The sequence below is a fragment of the Plutella xylostella genome, chromosome 27, assembly GCF_932276165.1.
Source record: "Plutella xylostella chromosome 27, ilPluXylo3.1, whole genome shotgun sequence".
Classification (NCBI taxonomy): Eukaryota; Metazoa; Arthropoda; class Insecta; order Lepidoptera; family Plutellidae; genus Plutella; species Plutella xylostella.
This window is the reverse complement of record NC_064007.1, coordinates 2426586-2452213: the sequence shown is the minus strand read 5'-3', so window position 1 is coordinate 2452213 and position 25628 is coordinate 2426586. Positions and strand designations below refer to the sequence as shown.

The 25628-nt window shown below is 38.7% G+C and overlaps 1 protein-coding gene across 13 annotated transcripts in view; it reads right to left on the bottom strand.

The window, feature by feature from the left end:
• Positions 1-25628, bottom strand: part of LOC105381280 (plasma membrane calcium-transporting ATPase 3) — a 122713-nt gene that overhangs the window by 36694 nt on the left and 60391 nt on the right. For 10 of the 13 annotated variants that reach the window (XM_048630782.1, XM_048630781.1, XM_048630783.1 and 7 more), the window contains exons 3-5: positions 22708-22918; positions 1224-1424; positions 729-737 (exon numbers count right to left, since the gene is read on the bottom strand). In XM_048630782.1, coding sequence (XP_048486739.1) covers positions 729-737; positions 1224-1424; positions 22708-22864 — 367 coding nt within the window. In that variant the 5' untranslated portion in view covers positions 22865-22918. The remainder of the gene's footprint in view (positions 1-728; positions 738-1223; positions 1425-22707; positions 22919-25628) is intronic. The other 3 variants (XM_048630791.1, XM_048630792.1, XM_048630784.1) reach the window with 1 other exon arrangement.

Here is a 25628-nt window from a genome sequence, read left to right as displayed (position 1 = left end):
GTAAAGTTGACACATGTATATGATTGAATAGCAATAACAAAACAAACTACGAACGTTTATTCGAACCGCGTTATGTCTAACGGTACATTGACGGTGGCAGTCTAACAAACGGTGTAGAGGGAGATAGACGACACTGACATTTTCCAAACAACACAGAGTAGTTTACACAGAATGGAACTAGAGCAAGCGGGACGGGGACATTCCTAGATAAAAGTGACAATAGGAGCTACGGGGGTCTACTCTGAGTTCTGTACTCAAGAACACTGGCGCAACTAAACCAATAGGAAACGCTAGAAGGAGTCATGCCGCCACGGCAACGCTAAATTATGGAGCCCGAAAACCAAATTAGAAACATTTGGCGTCTTCTAAATCCCTGTAGAGGTCCCGGAAAATTAACAAAGCGTTAAAATTTTAAGTCAAAAAGTATCACAAAGTTTTGATCTCGGGACACCGTCCATAACTTAGCGTTGATGTTTTCAGTTTTTTTCCCGTGGCACATAAAAGAGACAGTGTTCACAGAAGTGGAAGGACATTGACACACTCTATGCTAAACACACCGGTAGCACAGATATTGATTTAGTTGCCATTCAGTTACGAACAACTACAAATTTGGAATACGTCTGTTAGTGGGATAACCCAATCAATTCAGCCAATCAGCTTGAGTACATTGACTAAGTACATAACGACGAACAATCCCATATCATTCGTTTCACATTGAAATATCTTACCAGGGTCATCTAAAGAATCCACATTGTCAATGAAAAAGAAAATACACTTTGTTAATTTATATTTACGAAGTTGTTATTCAAATTGTCACACCGTGCATGGGACGGATGATTCTCCGCAAACATTTATTTTGCTGTGTGGATATATTTACTAGTGGAATACACTCACAAATTAACAAACTATCCACTCATTACTCTCATTAGTAAAATTTCCTTCCACAAAAGGTATTTACTGTATTAATTAATCGAATTCAGTATTCCATAATTCTGATTGTGGAATTCATTAATCACTATTTATTTTACTTATTACTCTCATTAGTTACATTTGCATCCCAAAAAATCAAACCTTCATTTCACACACACAGCACATTTTTAACCACCCCCAAAAACAAAAGTACCAGGCACGCATAACTCACCAAGACACACTTCCGAAACCACCCATTACACTCCGTAAAACCACATACTCGTACCCAAAAGTACCAGGCGCGCATAACTCACCGAGATCAGTGGGGTCATCGGGCGGCTTGTAGAAACTTAGACCGAGCGACACGACGGCGGCCACTTCGAGGATGATGAGGGTCACGTCCTGCAGCGCCTCCCACACGAGGGTGAGGAAGGTCTTGGGGGGCTTGGGGGGGATCAGGTTGGAGCCGAACACCTCCCGCCGGTGCTGCAGGTCCGCTGCCGTACCGCTAAGACCTGGAACAAGGAGTAAGGAGGTTAGGAATTGTATATATAAGTTATAGAAAGCTTACAACAAAAAAATAAGTAGGTAACCTGGAACAAACAGGGTGGAGGATAGGAATTTAGATGTAGGTAAGTTGTGGAAACCTTAGAACAGAAAATAGATTAGGTACATATTTCTGCCTTTAAAATCATGGTAAAGATGAGGAATGAAGATTTATGAAATAATTCAGTTAAGATAATTTGTTTACTAAGATTGTAATAATAACTGAATTCTAGTACCTACATCATAATCATAACAGAATAACTCACTAATAATAATGTTGTGGATTGCAGAGGATAGGTTGTGGTCATTATCATATTTATATGCTGCTTATGAATATGATTGCTTTTCACAGAAGCAATATTTCGCTTCAGACCTTTCAGAACTCAAACTCTCAAACTCAAAATTTTTTATTCATCGTAAAAATATAAAATTTTCTGATGAACGTAAATTTTTACAAACTACTCTCCGTTCGGATAAGGGGGGCTCTTTCTGTCTAAGGAGAAGAACGTAGACTTGTACAACTTGCCCTCGTGAAAATTTCAGAAACATATCAAATGGCACGAGGAAAAGGAAACGTTAAAACATCATTAACACAATACAAAAGCATGCATACCTAAGTGCGAAACGCGAGAGCTAACAAAGCTATTTCCATTGATCAATTAAGTTCAGAGAAACAAGCAAGAATAGCTCCGGCGACGGCTTACGCCAGCTGCAGAAAGCATTTCTAATTTCGAACGTAACCGAAATTTATTTCTTCCTGAAACCAAACGACCGAACTTCCTAGCTCGCTGTAGGGGCGGTTATGGCTTGCGTTCCAGAATCGATCGCGGTACTACCTATCCAAGAATCCAGTGCAGGCAAACCTAGTATCTAACATGAGCATAGTAGGGTGTACAGACTGGCCCCATTACTACAAATGGGTCTGGGCAACGTTGCTTGTCATTCATAACTTCAACATATTGGAATAAAGGTGGCGGCAAATAACACGCACAGCCAACCGTGAAAAGGACCTCGATTCGCGATTGTATTAAAGTTTACCGGCGCCACACGTTTGCATGACTCACTTAGCATGTATTACATGTGGCCACTAAACCTGCATTTAAAACAAAAATATTTATATAAAAAAGAGAAAGACCATCGACATGTTATGATGATTACAAAGGAAATCGGTAATAAAGTTGGGCAAACAAAAATTCAGAAGACGCGGGTGCATAAAAATACTTTAAAAAATCTTATGTTTGACAGAAAAAAACAAAGATGAAAGCGGCGCGTGCTAACCAAATTCTTCATTATAATCAACAAACGCCAAAACAGGAGATCCATTTTCGTAATAAACTTGAGGAAAGCAACGTCGCTGTATAAATAAAACATGTTTGTTTAAACAGGAGACTGGGAATTCATTAGTCCCGACAAAAAGAGGTGGAAAAACTTGGGAACAGGCGCCATTGAGTTGTGTCTGATTAATATTTATGGGCGCAAAGAAGTAAGAGGGTTGGGCCTTCCTGGCCAGAAAATTTGGTGTGTCAGAAATAACTTAAAGTTCAGATACAGATCTCAGTATAAAAGTTAGACACCCTAAATAGGCAAACATACGTATCTATAAACGTCTTTTTTCTCGTGAGTTAAACAGCTAAGGTATACAAATAGAAAAATAGAAGCGAAGATAGAGAATCCATTATACACAGGAGCTTTAGAAAAGACCTTAAGTACAGCAATTCTGTAAACGCTACGCTAGATAAGCGCAACAACAAATACGAGAGATAACGGCTGAGACGGGGCGAAGTGCTGCCTGAACTTTACAGGCATTCCACCATCCGTTTTAAGTGTTTTCATACCGTAATGCTCATGGAGGGACAAGGTTCACATCGCTTTAAAACCGTCTAGTGGAAATGCATATATTCAATATCCTGTTATGGCATGATTTTGATCCAGCGGTAAATGAAAAAGTCCATATAAGTATTAATGTCGGTTGTATTCGACGATGGGGCGCCTGTAACGCGCTTAAATATATTGAAAGGGCATTATGTAAATGAACTTTTGAAATAATTAATAATAATAAATAATAATAATAAATATGTGGGGACATCTCACACACGGCCATCCGACCCCAAGCTAGGCAGAACCTGTGTTATGGGTGTCGGACAGCTGATATATCTACACAAATACATAGAATATGAAAAGCTTTCCTGTTTATAATATTAGTGTACATATACAAACACGAAAACTTACATACTACTAGGAAACGCTTACAATGGAAAAGCTGCACTTTACCATCTACTCACGTTTGCAAATAAAAATAAACGGCTAAATAAAATGCAGGCTCCCGAACTAGCAGCAGAAACACTCCAAGATAAAGCAGCAACGAACAAAAATAAGGAACTATTCTCGAAGGTGTTAAATTCTTCGGATTCCCCCCCTCGGGGGTATTCGAATGCATTCCACCGCGAGCCACGGCATTACCTTTTGGAAATAACTCGAGCGAACTTGTGTAAAGAATGTCATAGTGCCAAAAGCCGTACGTCGTCAAGTGAAAAGAATTAAATTTTTCATGCATTTTCTTGATTTTTATCGTGTTTTTTCTCCAGTGTAAAGTTACATGCAACCTGTCGTATGGTTTATTTTAGTTTCAAGCTGGCACTTCTCACGAACTATGCAAACTTTGATTGCATGTTGGACATACTTTGTTTCACTTGAAGACCGAGGACATAGTTGACAGAAATTTATGTAGGAGGTTGAAATTTATACGTTTTGTTTGCAGTAACCAGTGGTCAGTGAGAATTCCTCTCTAACATTGTGCCATCAGACTGAACTAATGCTGAATATAAAATATAAATAACATCATAGGTTTACTTCTTACGAGTGCTTTTTACGATAAAATCAGTCTTGTCTGCACCTCGTAACTTCTTTAGCATTAAAAATATATTTGAACGTCATAAATTATTGAGTTAGGGAAGATCATAAAAAAGTTTGCTCCGCCAATTTTTTTTAAAAGACAATTACTATTTTTTAGATATTATTAAAGCAGTCCATCCGTCTCGATGAGCAAGCTAGACTTAATCGTTTACTTCAGCTTCAGTACTGAATGAAATAGGTTAATGATTGCTGCCATTATTGATTTCTAACTTGGAGTGTTTCATGATTGCATAAAACGGGAAATATTGAAGAAAATTGCCCTTAACTACATAGAGAATACCGAACAGCCATGTCTGATACAGTATTTAAGCCGGTCGGAGCCTTATTAGTGTATAATTTTGTCTTTAAAGTTTTACTATTATACAGTAGTGAATGACTGGTTGTTCGAAACTGAATATAAGATATTTCATTGGTATTTTAAGTATAGTAATATTTTTTATACAGGTACACCGCCCTCTACTTTGTTACTTTTTTTCCGCTTCATCAAGGTTTGTTTGTAAAATATCACTCTTAGCGAAAAGGGCCCAATTATACATTTCTAGTCTGTAAGTATATTCGTTGTAAGTCTAATTTATGTGGTGTATAATAAAGTTATAGTCTTATCTATTCTAAAGCTTAATAAAGGGAAAATACGAGTGACCAAAAATGTAACAGAAATAACTAAAAATAAATATATAAACACACTCACACCTTGTACTAATGTACTCCCTTGCGGGGTATAGACACAAAAATAACTCTAAAGCAGTTTAACAACAAATACCTAAGTTTGCCATAATGTTTGACGATTATTGCACTGTAACAACTTGGGACTGGTCTGGACCGCGCCCCAATATCGACCAAAACGCATTTACACTATAACCCAAATATTGACAGACTCAGGAAATGTCCCGTGATCCCTGACACGAGTTTGTGTGACGTCATTGACCTTGGACGAAGCTAAACTGAAGGTCATCGGTGAAAACGAATGATGGGCGTGTTTGTTTGACACACTGCATACCTCGATCGATATTATCATACCGCGACAACTCAACGTAAATAGATCCAAAAAGCGGCCCCAAAACCACTATCAGAGGCGTCAAAAAAAATGGCACCCAAAACAGGGAACGAGCCGCGTCAAGGCTCACGAAGGTTTTTAATCAGACCTAGATTTCTAATCTCAGGCTGGATGGCCCGAGGCGCTGACGACGACAATGGTCCGCCTCGTGAATAACTGATGAGGGTGGAACGTCGGAACAGCTGTCCGGTCCGGTGCGGACAGAAATAGACGTCATGTCGATACGCCGGCCAAAGAGCCGCCCGCGGTATACGGACGCAGGAATTATCTTATGCTGTTATAATGCTGCTCATTGTGATAGCTGACGTGCTAGGTGTAAGTCGGTCGATGTGACCGGCTTCCTATTCCAATAGGTTTGGATGGGATAGTGAGATGTTTTCCGTCTAGAACTATTAATTTGGCTATATGCATTAATTGTGCTTTCATACATTGGTCTACAGACTATGTAGAAATAGTAATTATTATGATTGAATTTTATTTACAAAAAAATACACTAATTTTGAAGATGAAGTACAGTTTTAATATGCAAAAGATTACTTATTAATAAATAACCATCGCAGAAGATTAACATTAAATTAGGGATGAAACAGTGATGAGATTCCAATTGACTTGAAGACCATCTGTGCCGATGCTCCTTCGAAACCTTTTAGTAACTTCCCTATTATACAGGATGATTAAACTTTGTTAATACAGGCGCCTGGCGGACCCTTCTCTCATTAAAAGTTAATCACACTTCCAACGAGTGAACGGGAACAAGAAAGTCGGTATTGTTTGGGGGATATTAATGGATTTTTTAAAGTAGCACAAATAGGTCATTGCCGATGCAAACGTGGGTGGTGGTGACATTAATACACTAGTGTTCTTATAAAATGGGTGAGAATATTAAATTTATGACTCAGCTATGACATAAATTCATATTATAATTAAGACGATTTAGATTTTGTGCGTATAAGAAATGATCTAGTAAATTTATCAAGTCTTTAAAAGCTTAACCGACACACAGCATTTTCCTTCGACGAAAAGTCGTCTAGCGTCAACCCATTTTGTTCCCTATAAATATACATGCAAGATTGATGATGTAGACCAGCTAGCTACTTCCCGAAACATGCGTAGCCCGCTGAAAGCGTTATTTAGGGGTTCATTTTTACGAGGAGCATAAAACTTGGCTAAGTTCGTCTGCTATCAACATAATCGGGTCTCAGTGATGCCAACCTAAGCGGATCAGGGCCGTTGACCCCTTAAGTTGGTCATGCTCTGGAGAATCACGCCTTTTTTTTACAACCACAAGACTTTGGTCATGCAGGAATTCAATGAGTTTTTGTGGGGAACCAATAGATTCGAATGGTAGTACATAAAGTTATAATCGAAAATTCATAGAAACAACCAGCTTATGAGCACGTCAAAATGTAATGGCTCCAAAATGTTGATGACGAGCGCAATTTACATCCACTCATCTGGATGCAAACGACCTTATGCTATTGGCGCCAAGGGCGATTTATACACAAATACCGTCCGAAAGATTTGACATCGGTTAATCTGAATCCAGTTCAGTTGCGATTACACTACAGTATTAATGACTATTTCATACTAAAACGGCTAAAGTACTTGCTAACTCTGTCGCACTATTCATCCAGAGGAATATAAATAGCTGATAAACTTTATATCAAACATTGTAAAGTTTTCGGAAAAGCCTGACCTGATGCGCACGGAATATTGAATCTAAAACCAATTGAGCGAAGAATCAATACACCCCAATGGAAATGGAATTGAAGGAAAACATCTGAAAGAGCTGATCTTGTCAAATAGGATCCTGCTACAATGAGGGTAAGAGATGTTAGATAATATTTACCATATACGAAAATACGACTGATATTAGCAGACAATGAAGCTAAAAATAGTGTTTATATTTTGATGACGTATTAGTTGTAAGTTTAGGGCTATTTATAGAATATATTTTTTATTAACATACTTCATTATAATGATTACGTGATAATAAACCCCGAATTCGGGAATTATTCATTTACATGGAAACACTTTAAAGGTATCTTACATACTTACGACAAATAAAGACAAAACGACCGAAACATAAAACGTGCAACATGAAAGAAATATGAGAGCACATCAAATATAATTCCGTTTAGTGAGCACGCGTACACATAAACGGAGGAGAGTGTTGATAATAAAATATAATAATAAAGTTAATGAAAAGATCAGCGGAGCTCCGGTCGAAATTGGATTAAGGAATTTAAAAAAGCAGGCATTGCTTGGTACTGAACTGCCTACCAGAATGAACAAACCTGCAATAAAGGAAATACTGAAAAAATAATATAGAAATAAGAACAAACAACAAAAGAAAATCGAGGCTGCAACGCGAAAGTATTAAAAGAGCGCAGTTTTAATGAATGTTTCTCAGACATGGGACTTCAGCGACGCCTGAATAATAACGGAAATTGCCCTTACTACAACAAAGCGGAGTTGTTTACTCTTCTCGAGTTATATGTTTAAGTTACCATAAAACATACAAACCCGAAGAATAAACTCACAGAACTCCCGATAAGTTCAACCTTACTCCGTAATGCCGACGAAAAACTTCGGAATCTGTTGACAGAGTTAAAAGATCCGAACCGCAGTCCATTAGCTGAAATCAGCGAAGACAGAACTCTGGGACTGTCTTAATTTCCGAACGAAATCAAAACGGCTGCGGCAAACGCGAATGTATTCCAAGAGAGAGAACGTCGCATCCAATCTACGGTGAAATTGCGGCGGAGACGGGAACACGCGGGCCTATGCACTGACATTCGGATTATTCGGAATACGAACGTACACAAATAGTTTTCAGTTAGCGCCCATCAATTCTGTTGAATATGCTCCCAATTCTGATGTATACCGCTGTTTTACTATAATAGAGTAGGATTTCTTGAAGTGGGTTTATTCCATGTATTTCAAATACTAGATTCCCTGCAATGTTAGCAACAATGATAATAAATATCTGAGCCGTGTATGTGAGAGGTGGTGACGTCAAGCCGGCTGAAGCCCAAGCGAGACGATTTCATGTCAAAAATACACTGAGACGATAGCCGACGTCATACATGAGATTGCTATTTTAATTATTATTTACTAGAGACCACGAATAGACGGTAGTTTCTTGGTGTCTGTCGGGGCTGAGGTGAGGCTGACCACATTGACGTCTGCGAACTAACGTCAAACATGCGCGTGTGACGTCACGGATCACATGCGTGGAGAGAGAGAATGTTGATGGGCCAATATTTTACGCCAATATCGACTCAACGCGGATTTCGGAGGTGACAACAGCTTTATTCGTCCATTAAGAATGAGATAATCACCAAATTATAGGCGAAGTCGGTGAGTATAATCAGAGTGATGAAATTACAAATAACGTTGGATTCCATAAAATCTCATTACTCTTCCTAAATCTTTCTTTAAACAGAACGAAGAAATATCCTTTTAAATTATTCATTGGTCTGGAATTGTTTCAGTTAAATGGCGATTCCCAGCACGAGCTAACGCTTTCACGTTTTGCGAGATCGCGTGATACTCAATATTTTAATTAAAGTAGTGGAAAAAAGATGATTGGCTGCGATAGTGAGATACGACATGAATAAATGTATAACCATTAGACTAGGGTAGGTTACGAATATTTTCATTTAGCGACATTACATCAAATCCTAGCTAAGATATAAGAAATATAGTTCGGAAGATGTTAGATACAGAAGCTAACGAACCGACGAAAATAAATACACAAACATAGCTTCTAATGTACACACGCGACCCGAGGCGTGTAGGAGCCCACCTATACACGCCCGGTGTGTAGTCACATGACACACACGCCGCCATGAAGTCACGTAAGCCAAAGATGACAGGACATCAGCACAAGTTTAATTAAAGTAACAACTGTTGGAAAGTTTTGGCAGTCGATATCATCGTGGATGAAACACATATGAGCATACAACAAGCACACACGTAAGTAGAGTTAGCAACACAAGCGGGGAGGAACAAAACATTAATCGAGGCGGGCAGACGTAGGACGTGCGTGTGCCAACTGTACAGATGGCAAAATTAACAAGAGCCACCGCCCTGCCCGCCGGCAGAAGCGACAAAGAGCGTGGAGGGGAAAGCCAATGAACTGGTGAGAGGCCCAGTTAGGTTGGTGAGCATATACTGGCAAGCGCGCCTGCCAAAGGGAGGGCGAGGTTACCCCGCTATACGTGATCTACGAATGTATGGTGATACATGAAAGAACTAAAGTTTGGCAATGTCGCCGGGTGGGAGACCGTATAGAAAAATGATGCTATGTTGACGACATGCGTAACAAAGCAAGGTCAATTAGATCATTATTTTATTTTGGTCATTGATACCGTACATGTCGTATATTTAAATCACTAAAGGGCGAGACAACAAATGAAATATGGACAAATGACCTAAGTAAGTTAATGTTCAAAAATGTACATAATTTAAATGACATGGATTACTCAAAGGTTAACAAAGGGTAGAATGTGAACGTCACAAAGTCCTTAGCCTGAACTTTAATTAACCTCCCGCATTAAAAAAAAATTTATTACGTCAACAAATATACCATGAAAATGGTCAGTAATTAATTACATACCTATCGCACACAACATACTATACCAGAACCGCATGGAATTTGAAGTGCTACAAAACTAGGACTATTATGCTTATTAAAGAGACAATCATAAACAGCTTTTACTCAGATTTTTCCTTGTCCGTAATGGTAAGGCCATCCACCAGAAGTCGGTCAGTTAAATATCATGCAACTGTGATATCATTTTGGTCGATGCCGTGTGCCTCACAAATCAGTAATACTGAAACGCCGTAAACCTGCAAACTTGTGTCTGCAGTGACAGATAACACGGGAAACGCTGTTACATAATTTACTAGCGAGCCTGTCCATCATAATACATGTGCTCATTCATGCAATGCACACACATACGCACTAGATGACCTTTGCAACACTAGGTCACTGACACGTCCAATTCATTAGAGCAATAAATAAAAATAATGTGGCACGGCATCCCATAAAGGGACTATTCAATGCCGTAACGAATCCGCCATAAGCCAAATATATCTAAAGATAAAAATAACAGGAAACAGTTAAAGGTGTTCAGGTGATAGGAATTTGGATTGGGGAGTTAAATTAGATTTAATAGTCTTCACGACAAATGAAATCATAACGACTGAAAGATATGTTACAATACATATATATTTATAGAGAAAGAAGTAACTTTACAACTGTAGTAAAATAAATAAAGCACTTTGCTTCTCTGGAGCTTGAACTAAGCTTCCGTTTCTGAGCTCGGTCTTGTTACAAGTAAATGCACTTCATTTAGAACAAGGCTCCACGGGGATTTACAAGAGAAACCAGAAAAATAAACTTGACCGGACAAAACATACCATTCCATTTATGAGGTCGTACGAGAATATACCTACGAGGACATAAAAGGTGTCATTTATCAAAGCTTTGATACAATCTCAGAGTGTTTATATTGTTTCATTAAGGATGTAGCACATTTACTTGTAATTTTTTGTGCTCGGAGAAAAATAGCTGAGGATTACGCAGGGATGGCAATTAGGAGGAAACGCGAGGGCGAGCTCGATGTGGGTCGATTAGAGCCCTGCGGCATTCGCCGCGGTGGAAATATTTTACAATTCAACACATGTGCGGTATTGTCGTTCCTGTACCAGATACGTGGTTATTTATCGATTATACAGTACATGATTAAACTTATTACGCTCTAATAATATTAAGAGTTAATTTCAGAAGTGAATAGATTAGCAATTACTGTGACACAAAGCTGCGGTAGTGACCTCGCGACGGCTTTCGATAGTGCGAACAGTGTATTCGGACGCTCCCGACCTATTTCAGTCCGCCGGCCAGCCGAGCTGACGCGCTAAAACAATGAACTGAGCGAGTAAAAACAGGAAAGCCATATAGCCAACTTGTAAGTACGAGCAGGACGTAATTCGGGCCGGCGTCACTCAGGGAGCTCACCTAGTGCCCGCTCTCTTCTCTATTCTATTTCGGTGCGTCGCGGAACATGTCTCGGAATCCGTTCACTATGTGTCTGGGAATATTAGAAATCATGTGACTAATGATCCATGCGTCTAAACAGAACAGCCGCTAACGGATGAACACAATTAACTCGGCACGGCGGGGTCATTTGCATGCATCGCCGCTGCAATTCCGGATCATATGCACTGTTTCCATGTTGCTAAAGCATCGTGTTGAGTATTATATTTCTGACGAGCCAATAACAGATTATTGCTGGCTTTCCAGAACGGTATCATGTGTTGAGACTCCCGATAAGCCAATTCGCCAAACACAAATGGAAAAGGTGCAGTTTGCATTACAGTGAGGTGTATAAATAGGGCGATTGTGTCTGTCCGTTTACGCATGCCGCTTCATAACCGCAGCATTAACCTGCAAGAACAGCAAATAAAATGATGAAGCACCTTAATAACCGTAAGCTCCCCTCGAGTAACACGTGCTGTGTATTACCTATATCCTGCTTATTTGTTTTCACTGGCGGTATTCAGTTCGGTGTTGCCACGCTGTTCGTCTTTCACTACAACATTTATTTTAATCCCGGCCGGCTTATATTAATATGAGTCGAGTGGTGGTGTGCCTTCTTCTAAAATAAACCGGCGTTCAATCATAACGCTAGCGTACCTGGTTTGTTTCTGTTGCTAAGTTTACGATTCGGTTTTATACAGCTGTTTTAACTGCTCTCAACAGACGTTGCGGTGCGGTTACTTAATGCATTAGAGATAGCTGCACAACAAAGTGTACGCGAGAGAGAATGGAATCCGGATAATTGATAGCAGTTTGGAAGGACAAAGCGACAGTAAATGCGTTTTTCTTAACGCTCGAGTGGAAAAATGAGCCGGCATTTACGAGACAGAACGGTAGAAGACGAGGCTTTGTAAGGAGCGGAAATAGCCGTATTGTGAGCAAGGGTCCCTGTTCCTGTGCGACAGAGACAGACGCGAGGCTGCGAGGGGTGAGGCGAGGGAGGTTTCGGGGTGACGTCATCGTGGAAATTGATTCGAGGGCGAAAAACGAGGCCGCAGTTAAGCCGGCGCCGGCCGTTGTCGAGGCATAAATTACTAGTTTAGTTGTGAAGCCGCCGGCACTAGTCGGCACTACAGCACTCCCTGGCAGCGGCGGAGACGACGCCTCATGTCCCCGGGACCAGGCGAGGCGGCGACGTTCGGAATACAATATCGCATTGACGCATATCGATCCGAAACTTATGAATGCCGCTTTCCGTACATTATAAGATTTAATTGGATAAGTGTCGCATGCGTGCCCGCTTTTGTATTTATTGCAGGACTTTTATCGCTTTGAACACAAGTAGTAAAAAAGATTAACCTTGTAGTTTGCCGCTTCTCTTCACCTAGTTATCTTGTGATCAATTCCCAACAGATGTCAGGGGAGCGAAAACGGTTTATTTATTTATTTATGTTTTCATCGACTCGTTGTTGGAAAAGACGGGGTTCACTATGTTTGTTTAGTTTTGTTTGTGTTTCACGTGAGTCATAGTTATTTTTGGATTACCTTTCGAACTTGTTTGCCTTTGACGAATAGGTAGGTATAAATAAAAAAAACTACTGCTATACCAGCGAAACGTGGATGTAAAAAGGTAGACTTAATGCTAAACGCATTTTTGACAGTAAAGCCACAGGAGGTGCAAGAAAAATTATGAAGATATTAAAACAAATTAAGTGAAGAAATAAAAAGATATGCTTGACTTTAATTTGTATTTTACTTAAATTGTAAAGAAAGAAGGTGTTGAAACCACTCTTCTAAATTCTAGACAATACTAGGCGCAGTGCAATTAATAATAATTACTCAAGGTCTGACGTCAGTGTGACAATCATCGTCACCGTATGAATCACCTCAGCGTCCTCGAGAGTTTAATCATCGTGTGCACAAAACAACTTCATATCAAATTACTAAAAGAGCAGCAAGAATAAAATCGAGCCCGTGGAAAATTATAAGAATAAATAATGACTGAGCACAAGATGGGACGAGACAATCATAAAGAAGCATCTAAATTAATGCGCAAGTCCATATTCAAGGCTTCTGGTAATAACGACGTCGTGAAATCTAGACAAAAGTGTATCTCTCGATCTCCCCTAAACAGGCAATCTGGCGAAGTAGACAGGACGATAAAACCGTTAGCCTAGAATGTGGACAATAAAAACTACTTGGCCATAGTGACTACAATTCTGTATTCTCATTGGCATGGCTACTTTTTGGGACAAATCCTAAAATGTTGATACAAAAAATATCACGCGAATTCGCTGCAAAGTTCTTTGTATTTTCAACCTTACTAGATAATCCGTCAGGTCTACGCTACGCCGAATCAAAAAGCGGGATCAGAATAAATCCAATCGAAACAAAGTTCCATTTCCAAGTTTTTAGGGATGAAAATAGCACGATGGTATTAGGGCATAGTACGTAGATACGTAGGTGTGTGTCGCGTCACTGTGGTGATGCTGTAATAGGATTACCTAGACTGTGCCACGACCTCTGAAATGACAGGGCCCTTTATAATAGAGCTTCTTATAATTTCATACTATTATGCAGTACTGGATTATTTTATTGGAAGCATAACGTGGTTTAGCCTGTTACTGTTTAAACATAATAAATGGCTACTTTCCTAAATGAGAAAACAGAACAGGGGATGACCCTTGTCTTTGGAATTTACGTACTCTTCGTAAGTACTGTTAGTTTTATGCGATGTTTGCTACATTCAGTTGGTCTGAAATTTTCATGTCAAATCATCTAGACTGACATTTATGATTTATTTCTTTCATTCATATGACATAAACTTCTGATTACTACATCAGTCTCTCATCTTACTTGTAGTAATAAGGCCGCCAATTGCCTTTGTTGTGGATTATTTTTTTATTTCTGTGTTTGTGTGCAATAAAAAAATATCAATCTATGTATCGGTTTAAAACTATAAACTGCTACAACACGGCTGAAAATGCCTGTTGGCAATAGAGTTCAAATTGGCCGGTCCAACCCGGTGGGTACGGCGAATCGATGTGGAAACCAATGATTCGAAATTAATTTGGCATTTAGAGCTGATTAGGGACACGAGTACGGCGATAAGCCCGCAGAGGCACAGATAAGATAGAGGATGGCTGTTGCTAACAATGGCATAACTGAAAATGTAAATATAGATCAGGGTTAAGCTGTAAAAAGACAAGTTCATGTAAAGTTTGAAGAGGAAAAGTGTAACAAAGCTAGGTTCACTATCATAACTGATTTAAAGAAGGTAGTTCAAGAACTAAATATAACTTCAGCAGGAGAAAGCGAAGCAAAAATGCCAGTACATGATCAATTACATGACTACTTTTAATTAGTTTAATTTATTAAACAAGACAATGAACCAAAATGAAGGACGACGCAGACAAGAACTGGTGAAGCTTTTCACAGAGGCAATGATTAATGTCCCAACTCAGCGCGGAGGTAGGCACGGAAAGGCTTTTTTTCACTAAAAAGTTGAAAGCAGCCCTCCATAAATTAAGCTTGTAGATTGTCCGTTTTATTTTGTACGAGAAGTTTTTTTTGTTCGGACTTTTATTAGGAAAGTGTATTTTTTTTTCTTTATTGGTTAGCTTCGATTAATGCTGCTACAATAAAGTATTTAGATGATGTGTTACTTCCGTTAGTTAGACTCTAAAAAAAGAAGGATCCAGATACATTCACTAAGCAAGCAATAAATTATACTTTACAGTGAAGTGACGGTCGAATGGCGTATTTGTTAGTGACCCTGACTGCTATGCCGAAGGTCCCGGGTTCGATTACCGGCTGGGGCAGATATTTGTTTAAATACAGATATTTGTACTCGGGTCTTGGGTGTTGGGTGTTCATATTTATAATTAATATTTATCTATTCTATTTATTTGTGTAGATACATCAGCTGTCCGATACCCATAACACAGGCTCTGCCTAGCTTGGGGTCGGATGGCCGTGTGTGAGATGATGTCCCCACTTATTATTATTATTATGATGTCCCCACATATTATTACAGTAGGTAGAATTTTATCGGTGACTGCCCGTGGGCATGTCAATATGCCCAGCCGAAACGACAACATTACAAACGTCAATGCATCGATCAAATTCGACGGTAGTCCACAAAGTGTTGCCACCGTCTATGTCGCGACCTCGCCAGTCCTCGGCCGACCTTCGGGCGATGCACATCATGCACATGACACTTCGGCCGCTAATGCGATTGAACTCGATCCATTCCGGTTTTTATTAGTTATGTTACGTAAACCGCCACAGCTATTTATAAAAATACCGAATGCCAATGAGATTCTTATATAATAAACACTCTTTTTATTATTTACTTGGTATTATTGGCAGTAAGCAATACAAGGAAAATATTAAATTGAGCACATGTATACAGCTGAAATGGGTACCGCAATTAAAATTGTAGCGCAAGGATGATATAATTGAGACGTGACAATATCAGTTTATAGCAATTATGATGCACTCACCATGCTAGCGTTTATTCAATGACATAAGAGGATAATACAGAATGAAGCAATTAAGCCGTTAGCACATTAATATTTCTGGGCTTTCTTAGCACAGCACTAAATACCGACCCATCCGGCTAATAAAGGTCTTGCCCCTTTTAGTAATCACAAAACATGTCTTCTACTACCCTCTCCCTAAACCGGGCTAGTTTACTAATTACACAGGATGTCCTAAATAAAGGTCGGGTGTTTCAGGAGTTATTTACCCGTGAACTACGTCAAACAGCTTAATTTGAGACTTTGATGGATGGTTGCAAACGTTGCTTCATGCTTGCAATCTAGTAATTTCTGTTTTATACACAGTTCTATTAGCGCTTTATGAACTTACACAGTCGTTCTGGTATCAAACCTTCGTATAAATGCAAAATTTTACCGAGGAGTTGCTCTTACTTGGCAAAATTCATCGAAGTTTCACAGATTTGCTGCGATGACCACGACTCTATAACGTTGCATTAAACGTACAGATTGCATGACAGCTCTCCAAAACTTCGTATTACCTTAAGCAAGAGAAGCCCCTTTGGTTATTACAGAGCACGTGCCCGAGGGAATAGCTGAGACATTTTTCATAAAAATTGCTCGATTACTGCCGATCCCAACTAAAGCATCTCACACATCATGTGATGATCAAACAAACGATTTTGAACTTACTCGAAAAGAATTTAAGACCAACTTCACGGTGAAAGACGACAAACAAAGTCAAACCAAGAACGTTAATGTCTTGCTTTTTTTCCAAACACGTGCTAAATATTTATGTTATAAAAATGATGATCATAATTGCCCTTACGATATCCCAGATGACTAACATGATGTAATGTCACATTTGGCTCGCTTCCCATTCGGAGCTGATATAAAATGGGGAGCAAAACCAGCAGTATTTTAGGAAGGTGTTTAAAATGTTGGGAGAGGAAAATATTCTTGTTGCAGATGAAGCTGTTATTTCGCGGGGCGCGGTTGGATCATTTTTCCAAGCAGTCTTCTTGACAACAACGATATATCACCGTCTGCAGAATGTAAAGACTGCAAGCGACTATAAACTTCAAATTTAAATACAAAGAGACGAGATTGAATAGAACAGATGACTTGGTTAGTGTAATCAACCTGGCTATTTATTGCTATCTATAAAAGGCTTTTCATCAATTTTAACTTAGTCTTAGTTAGGTACTAACCGAAAGTGATATGAATAAACTGAATAAGATTGTACATTAAATTTCATTTTCTGCATTTATTTTATGTTTACAAAAATAGTTACTAATAAACGAATTTCAAATGTAAGAAAGTCAATACTAACGACGTTAATGTGATTGAAAATTTATACGACAATCAACCATTTATAGACAATAAAACTGGCGCTGTTTTATGGATACATTTTATTAGACAATCTGTATAATTATATCGAGGTCGATGATTTGATACTAATTGTGATTTATTAAGTGATTCGACGGGTCAATGGTGTTGGAGTAACGCGGGGTCACGTGAGTTATAGAACTTATTATCAGAGTCTTCAGTAGAAACTAGCTGTAGGTACATAGTCTTAAGTGTAAACTAGAGGTATGTAGTCTTTAAATACAGAATCATTCATTCGTATTTCCTCCATAAATGAATTTACACGGAAGTTCCAAAATGTAACCATGCCAAATCATTATTAATTAAATTTTTTGCTGTCTTATGTAGCATTCAAATTTAGAATATAATATAATAGAATATATTTATCTTAACACTTAAGCCATGCCAATTCAGGATTACACATGCTTACATGTTCAGAAATTGATTATTTACTCATATAGAATTTAAATATAGAATACAATATATTCGACACCAAAGGACAGCGCATTTAAGTAATATTTAGTAATAAATAACCATGTACATTGAATAGTAAAACATATATTAGCGAATCAATAACAATAATCATGCATAAAATATGATGCAAATGTGTAGTACAATGAATGATTCTTTATTATTATCTGCGTAAATTCTCCATCGAAATAAGTTCATAATTTATGCTGTAAAATGTTTAGACTACACATAAGCTTGGGTATCACAATTTCAAGGTCGCCTGAAGACGTTTATTCTACTTTTCACGTGCAATTTCCATGCGTATTAATATTACGAATGCGAATGTAACTCCGTCTGTGTGTAGTCTTAAATGCCTAGACAACTTATAGATCTTGATTGGGTCTCACGATTATTAGACCCCTCCGGAAATCCATCAAAAGATTTCATACCAACTCGAGATACTCCCAGAAATCAATCCTGAACCGAGCGACGGACGGCGAAGCATTATTTAAAGGAATCAAAGACATAAAATTTGCCCCTCCTAATATTTATTTCATGCCGGCACCGCCCGCCCAGCAGTTCAGAAAGGCGCAGTATTGATCTAGATTCTGGGCGGTTCAACGAACCTGGGTCTGATGGCTTCATGTCCACATAGCGCCTAACTCCACGCCTAAAACTTCTAACCACCGACTTTACTAAGCGAGGAACATAGTAACTTGGTTACTTCTTTAGCGAAATCTATTTAAGATACGTTAGCTCACAACACTGACATGGTAAAGTCTACTGATGCAGGAATACTGGTGAAGCTTTTATGCCTTAAAGCTTTTACTCCCAATTTTCCAGTGGTCGAAAACCGTTATAAAAAATGGTTTAAACAATATCGACGTTTCTTTATTAACTTTGAAACAATCGCGTTTAATAAACCACATGCTGTAGGATTTAGATGCGTGGGCGGCCACATTCCGAGTGGCATTCACGTTTCTATAAATAAATTATCACCTGTACTCATCTGTCAGATGTTTTGTGCAAAATGCCCGCTCTACAAATACATAGGTAAGATTTTTACATCTATATGTCTAGTTAAAGTGGTGTATAATTGTGTATGTCATATATTATTATAATTTAAGGCAAGGTTTATATTTAGATTCTAAGTTCAGAATAACCAGACAGTCTGGCAACGTTATTTCCTTGATAAATCTCTTCTCTCAACCGGACATACTTAAGTGACCTTCATAAAAACGAAAATACCCTGCAATGGCGATAGCAACACATGCCCAACATTAAACACACTGGAGGTGTTACGATCTGTGTAAAAGACTCTTTGTGTTTCATTAATCCTCCTTTGAGTGCTTTCCGGCCTCTTTGAGGAGTCAAGGTATTAAGCCATTAGCGTCAGGCAAATTTCATTGTTTAGGCAAAAGAACTGCCTAATAATCTCGACGTTCCCAAAACTTGAGCTCATTTTCGTGACCGCTAATTTGTGGAACGAGACGTTGTAAAACAGAATTTGAAATGTACTACTAATCTTTTATGATGGAGTTTGATAAATATTTAGAAGATACTTCTGGCTGCGGGCTGCAATTTGCCGTAGTTAAATTATTGTTTAAGAAGGGTCTGTTATGTCGCGAGGTATTTACAGCAGTTTTATGTTCTTAAAGTGGCTTATTAAGAAACCTGGTATGACAGTTCACGGCTTACCCTAAAAACGCATAAAAAGCACAAAGTATTCTTAAGATCCTCAAACGGCAACATTCATCCATTTAACGTGAAACACGCCGAATAATAGATGCTATTACTAGAGAAATACCAGTAAAGTGGCCCGTGGTGTCCGCATCCGCTCTGTAAACTTTGCTAGAACATCAAGAACTACCAAAACTATTGATTTTATTCAGGAATGGTAATCCCACCTTTACGGATAGACCGTTCAGCGGAATCGCTTTCGTTGCCCAATTTTATGAAGTTTTATTTGGACCTTTCTGATTCGGCAGCCACTGAGGCCAATCTAGAATCAATGGCGTTTGTAATAAGGCCGTTTATTGTTCAATCTTGAGTGTGGCCTGAAAGTTTTCGCTTTGACCGGGATACTATCAGCAAATTGTTGGACATTTGTTGCTGATGCTAATACAATGACTTTCGGGTCCTCCAACGTATTACGTTTTGTCTTGACTACAAATTGCCAGTGAAAATTTTACTCAGAGTAAGTTGGATAAGTAATCCCAGGGGCATTACGGGTACACGTATTTCGCTTCTGAGAGCAAGAACGAGCAGAAAACAGGGAATACTTCTTTAGGTTTTTTTTCTAGGTGCAGTGCCATTGCAGTGACTGGTTGTATTCCTAACGCTCAAATATTTTACATTTTATTGGACCTTTATGTCCCACAACCCACAAGGTAAACAATACATAGAATAAAATAATTTATTTACTAGTCAACAAATCCAATCAGGGGACTAACTAAACGCGACAGTGATAAACACCCTCCAATTAAGAAAATGATATCGATTTCCGAGGAATAATAGGGGTTCTGAAGTGTCAAGGTGAATCCGAATACGTTGGAACTTTGTCAGAGTGACATGTTGGGCATTCCGTGCCGTCACTGATAGTCAGATACTGTCACTCGTACGTCCTTTGCGACGCTGGCTGACACTTTTGTGACGAAGCCACTCGAGTGATATGGCTGTCGCATTATCCTCGCCTGTGACAAATGTGTTAAGGCTATGGCAAATTCAAAGGTACTCTTAAAGCCATTGAATGTATTGGACACAGTGCTGAGTTTTCTGACGTTGTTAGTCATAGGTGAAGCTACTGAATATCTCAGATTTGATGTTTTCAGAATAATAATTAGTTTCGTATGTTTGTTAGCTATTCATAATTACGACATTATTATACATTATATTACATAAAACCCATATGTTGTGTGAATTCCTATTCAAAGGATAACACCCGTCTCTCACAGGTTTGTTTGGTGGTTGACCTCCGCATATCCAGAGCAATAAACTAACAAACAAGGGTAAAAATATCTATCTATGTATTTGTGTAGAATAAGAGCATAACACGGATAAAACCTGACCTTTATCAGCTAATCGGGTTGGAGAAGCGGTAAAACGAAGTATATGACGGGGCTACCGCGGTTGGACATCCATAATGTATGGCCTCAAAGGATCTACGATATCTAAGCGGGAACGCACGTATCTGATCCTGTGGGATTTACCCATTTCAACTTCTGGATATTGAGGTTACGGTGAAGGACGTAAACTTGCCGGCAATGTAGCCTTTATCGCGATGGAACAAGACTGAAGTCAGATATAATAGGTTTGGTTATTGAGATTTGATTGCCATATTCGGATGTAAGGATTTGAAACTTTGGTGGTGCTACTATTTGTACTTGTAAAGTTTCAGTATAGTTATATGATCAGCTGTGGCGCCTCACATTCCGATATTTTTATTGTGTCTACAATAAAGGAAGTCTATCATAACAAAACTGTAGCTATAGACATTCATAATACTTACAAGAATAACAAGAAAATGAATATACCTACAAACGAAAAGCTTTTTCAAGAAGTTTTGTACATATTATTCGTTTCTCAATGAAAAAGCCTTTCATGATATATTTTTACTGTAATTACGTACGACTCGGAAAAAGTATTCGTTATTTCGAGTTAGAAGCATTTTATAATAATACCTACTGGTAGGAAAAGTTAAAATAATTTCACTAGATAATGGAGGGTCAGGGTACAATCATTTACAGTACAACGAACCGCAGTCATTGACTCAGGAAGCTCGGTAGAAGACGATGCTCCTAGAATCCATAATTAAATAGCGGTGAAATCGATAGCTCTTCAAAGGTACCACCTCCTTTTTAAGACCGATGCCATTCACCCAAATCCATCTATAAGTGATCCTATGAAATACTGAAAAAGGGCAAAGAGTAGTCCTAATCAAATAGCATGGGGGCTGTTAGACTTGTACATTTTCTATACAAAGCACCGACACAAGCTTACAAATCATGTGTCTTTTTCGTCTGAATTCTTCAAAGTCAGCCGTGTCACCATCAGTGTACTTACAGTCAATACTCTCTGCAGTTGGCAGCGATATGTTTGCTGTAGCTACTCCTACAATAGTCCAAGAAACAATGGATTTCAATACCGTAGCATCGAATGCCTTTGTACAAAAGTGTTCAGTCCAACGCCCAATACGGGCAATTGTTTATGGCTAACACACCATGCAGCAATGCTTTACGGCTCTCCTGGCACTTCTGACTGTGCTATGCATACCATTAAAGCAAGCTACATTGAATAGATTGGATACATCATGTACCTACTGTGTGTTTGCAGCTATTCATTGGTAGAAATACCAAGGACAATTTGACGGTGATATTGAAGCGTTTTGATTGGTCAACGTCGAAATGCTACCAATTCCAATGTCATGTACGTTTGTATTTGTCTGTAAAAATATTTTCTACATCGGAGGAAAAAGCCAATAAACCCTGACTTACTCGTAACTATTGCCAGTGGCAGTTTCTGTCGGAGTCAAATCACATACAAAATGTACTGGAATGGATGTTTTATATTGCATTCGATTTTCTCACTCCATTGAAAATAACAAGATGGGTCTTAAGACTTTCGACCCAGGGGTAGCGAGATAGTCATTGACATTGGCCAGACAAAACTTTAGAGACAAACAACAAAGTGAAATCTATAAAATAAGTTATTGCCGTGAGAATTGTCTAGTCAACAACATTTCATCCTGGAAGTCAGTAAAATGGTCAGTAAAACAAATTGAAAATTTTTACGGCATTGTGGTTGTGATTACTGTGATGCACGAAGGAGACCCGTGCCCCAGCAGTGGGGACGTGATGGGTCGTGATGAAGCAAGTAAAGTAAGTGTATATGTCTATGTCTACCAGGGTGCCATGACTCACCATCTGTGGGCGATGTGTAAAGCTTCTTGCACAACTCCTGCGGTCCGCCGACCGCGTTGATTTTGGCGAGCCCCTCCGCGCCCCGGGACTCCATCAGCTCGCGCAGCTGGCGCAGGCTGACGCCATACTGCGCCGGCCGGCCCTCCACTGTCGCCATGCTGCCGGGCTCGCGGCCACCGCCCGCGGCACGCCCGACAACCCTCCTCTAGCTCTGCAACAAGAGGAGGATACAGGTTAAATAGAGGATACAAAGGATGAAGGAGTTGGTGAGCATACAGGTTAGATAAAGATATAAACGAGGAAAGACATGTGGTTGAGATCGACGAGCGTCGATTGCGACACTTGGTGAGTTCCTGGCAGGTCACATCCGAATGTTACTCTTTATGACTACATTAAACGTCAGCTGTAATTATGCACGGATGAAAGAGCAAAGAGACACTGATGTATAGGAATTACTTCTAGTTTAGGGTCCCTGGTAACTTATTGTAAGAAATATTTGATGGTAAATAAATGTATGTATGTATGTATTTCATTTGATTGACAATTTAATAATTAATAATAATTAATAATTTTTAATAATTTAATTAATAATTTAATTAATAATTTAATTAATAATTTATTTATTAAACCAATTACAAGGTACAAATGTGTTGAGTATTGCCATCTGAACTAGAATATAATTCTGTATTTCAGAGGACAGACTCTTCCAATTAGGGCACTTATTGGTAATTACAAGCATTGGTACTAGGTGTGTTATATTCTTAATATTACTATACTAACATGCAAACTATGCTAAAATTGCTGTAAAACATGAGGTAAAACGGGGGATATTAAATTTAAGTAATATTTTTAACACAATTATAAACATTGATATTTGGAAATATGCAAGTGGCAAGAAATAACTTAGAAAAACATGATTTACTTACTTAAATAAGTACTTTACAAAAAAAAAAAATGCATAACAAATAAATATAATAAAAATACCTTACTCACTGCTGGACTTCTAGTATTAATTCAGTATGGGAATATGTTAGGTCTAAAAGATAATTTACAATAGTTTTTTTTGCGCTAGATTTAACAAGACTATGGATAGAAATAATTTTATTGATTTTATTGTAAATATAGAGGCCAAGAAAAGGAAAAAACCTATGAGCGAAAGCAGTATTAGAGTGATCGGGCTGACATACCTGGTAATTTCTTCTTTTGGAGTTGAGTTTTTTTATAAAGGGCGTTAAAGAGCGTTGCTTTAAAATTAAATTAAGAATAAAAAGTTTTCGAACTGAAAGAACTTGGCAGTGTTCGTAAAGTAGCTGCGTGGAATAGAAAAAGTTTTTAAAAGTGCATACCTTAAGGACAGCTCTTTGTGCAATTTCAAGTGGTAGGAGATTAGTTTTCGGTGCTCCACCCCAAGATGTTATGCAGTAAGTGAGAAGTGATTGGCATAGGGAATAATACAATCTTTTTAAAATATGAGGATCTGCAATATTTCTCAGGTTTTTCAAAATAAAAATAAGTTTACGGACTCTACTGGATAATAAATTAATGTGTGGTTTGAAGTTAAGATGTTGATCTATGACTATGCCTAAATATTTGATAGATGAAGTTCTCTGTAATGATGTGCAGTTACAATTTACAGACAAATTGTACGATTGACAGCGGTGAGCTGTAAGGGGAATTTGACGATCTAATAGTGGTTGTGGCGATCGCGATCCTTAAAAGAGGCATATCCGCAGTAGTTAACGTTTGCTGGTGGATAATGATGATTAAAAAAACATGAAAAGTTTGGAATGCATTTCCATGCTCTTTGGAAGATTATCTAAGCTGAGGATTTCAATTCACATTGCAATAAAATATAAGAATAGGCATATAGCTGGAGTGTAATACAATGACCCAGGAAGCGCTAGAATAGAACAACTGAATAGTCCGACCGGCGTTAAACGCTAGCGAAGATATATGATTCTATGATATTCAATAAGAGAGTCTGAACATTCCAGCGTCCGGAAACCTCATTAACACAGCCTGGAATGCAAATAAAACCCTAATACTGAAGCGAACTGACTGGAAATGATCCATGCACCCTGGAAGAGCAATAAACGTGGATCCAGCTGCAACCGACCGCCCATTACTCACTAGCTGCGCAACATAAATACTTTAAACGATCGTTTACGGAAAGAAATCGCTGTCATCGGAACAATTAATCAATTAATCGTACTTATATGGAGCGGAAATAAAGGGAAAAGGCTGGGTAATTTGAAGAGTTTCGAACAAGAGGAAGATAATTCATCTTCACATTAACGACGTTCGAGCTTCGAGCCGTGATGTAGGTACGTGAGCGCGTGACGTTGATTGAATGATGCTTGTTCAAGCCTTTATAAGACAGACGTATTTGAGTGGAATTCTACAAATTATAAAAATAAATAAAATGAGCGCCAATTCGAGATTTTCTAACCACAAACTTTTATGGTCACCTTTCGTGTCGAGTTTAATATTAACAGTATAATATTAACATAAAGAAAATTGCGTGACGACAGCCGAGGCAGTTCAAATAAAGGTTGAATAAGAGCCATAGAAAAACACGGCAAAAGTAGACACAATAATTCGATCACTTCATAACAAAAATAAGTAAAACTTGCAATTAGCGGTATCAACTATAAGTGGGGCATCAATCAATTAACAAAACAAACCGATAGTTTATGCGGAGAGCCCTCCCTGAGTCGGGGGGTCACTCTATGACGAAAAACTAAGCTTGCCATAACTCTACCTCGTTGGTTGCACGACAGCTCTCGTTCGTTCGTTTTTCGTCTGTAGGTATAGAGTGACCCTCCCGCTCCGGAGCGCATCCCTGGAAACAGCCACTATTTATGGCACTATAAAAGTTTCCGCCGGCTGCACTTTACCGTGCATAATTAAACGCTGAAGAG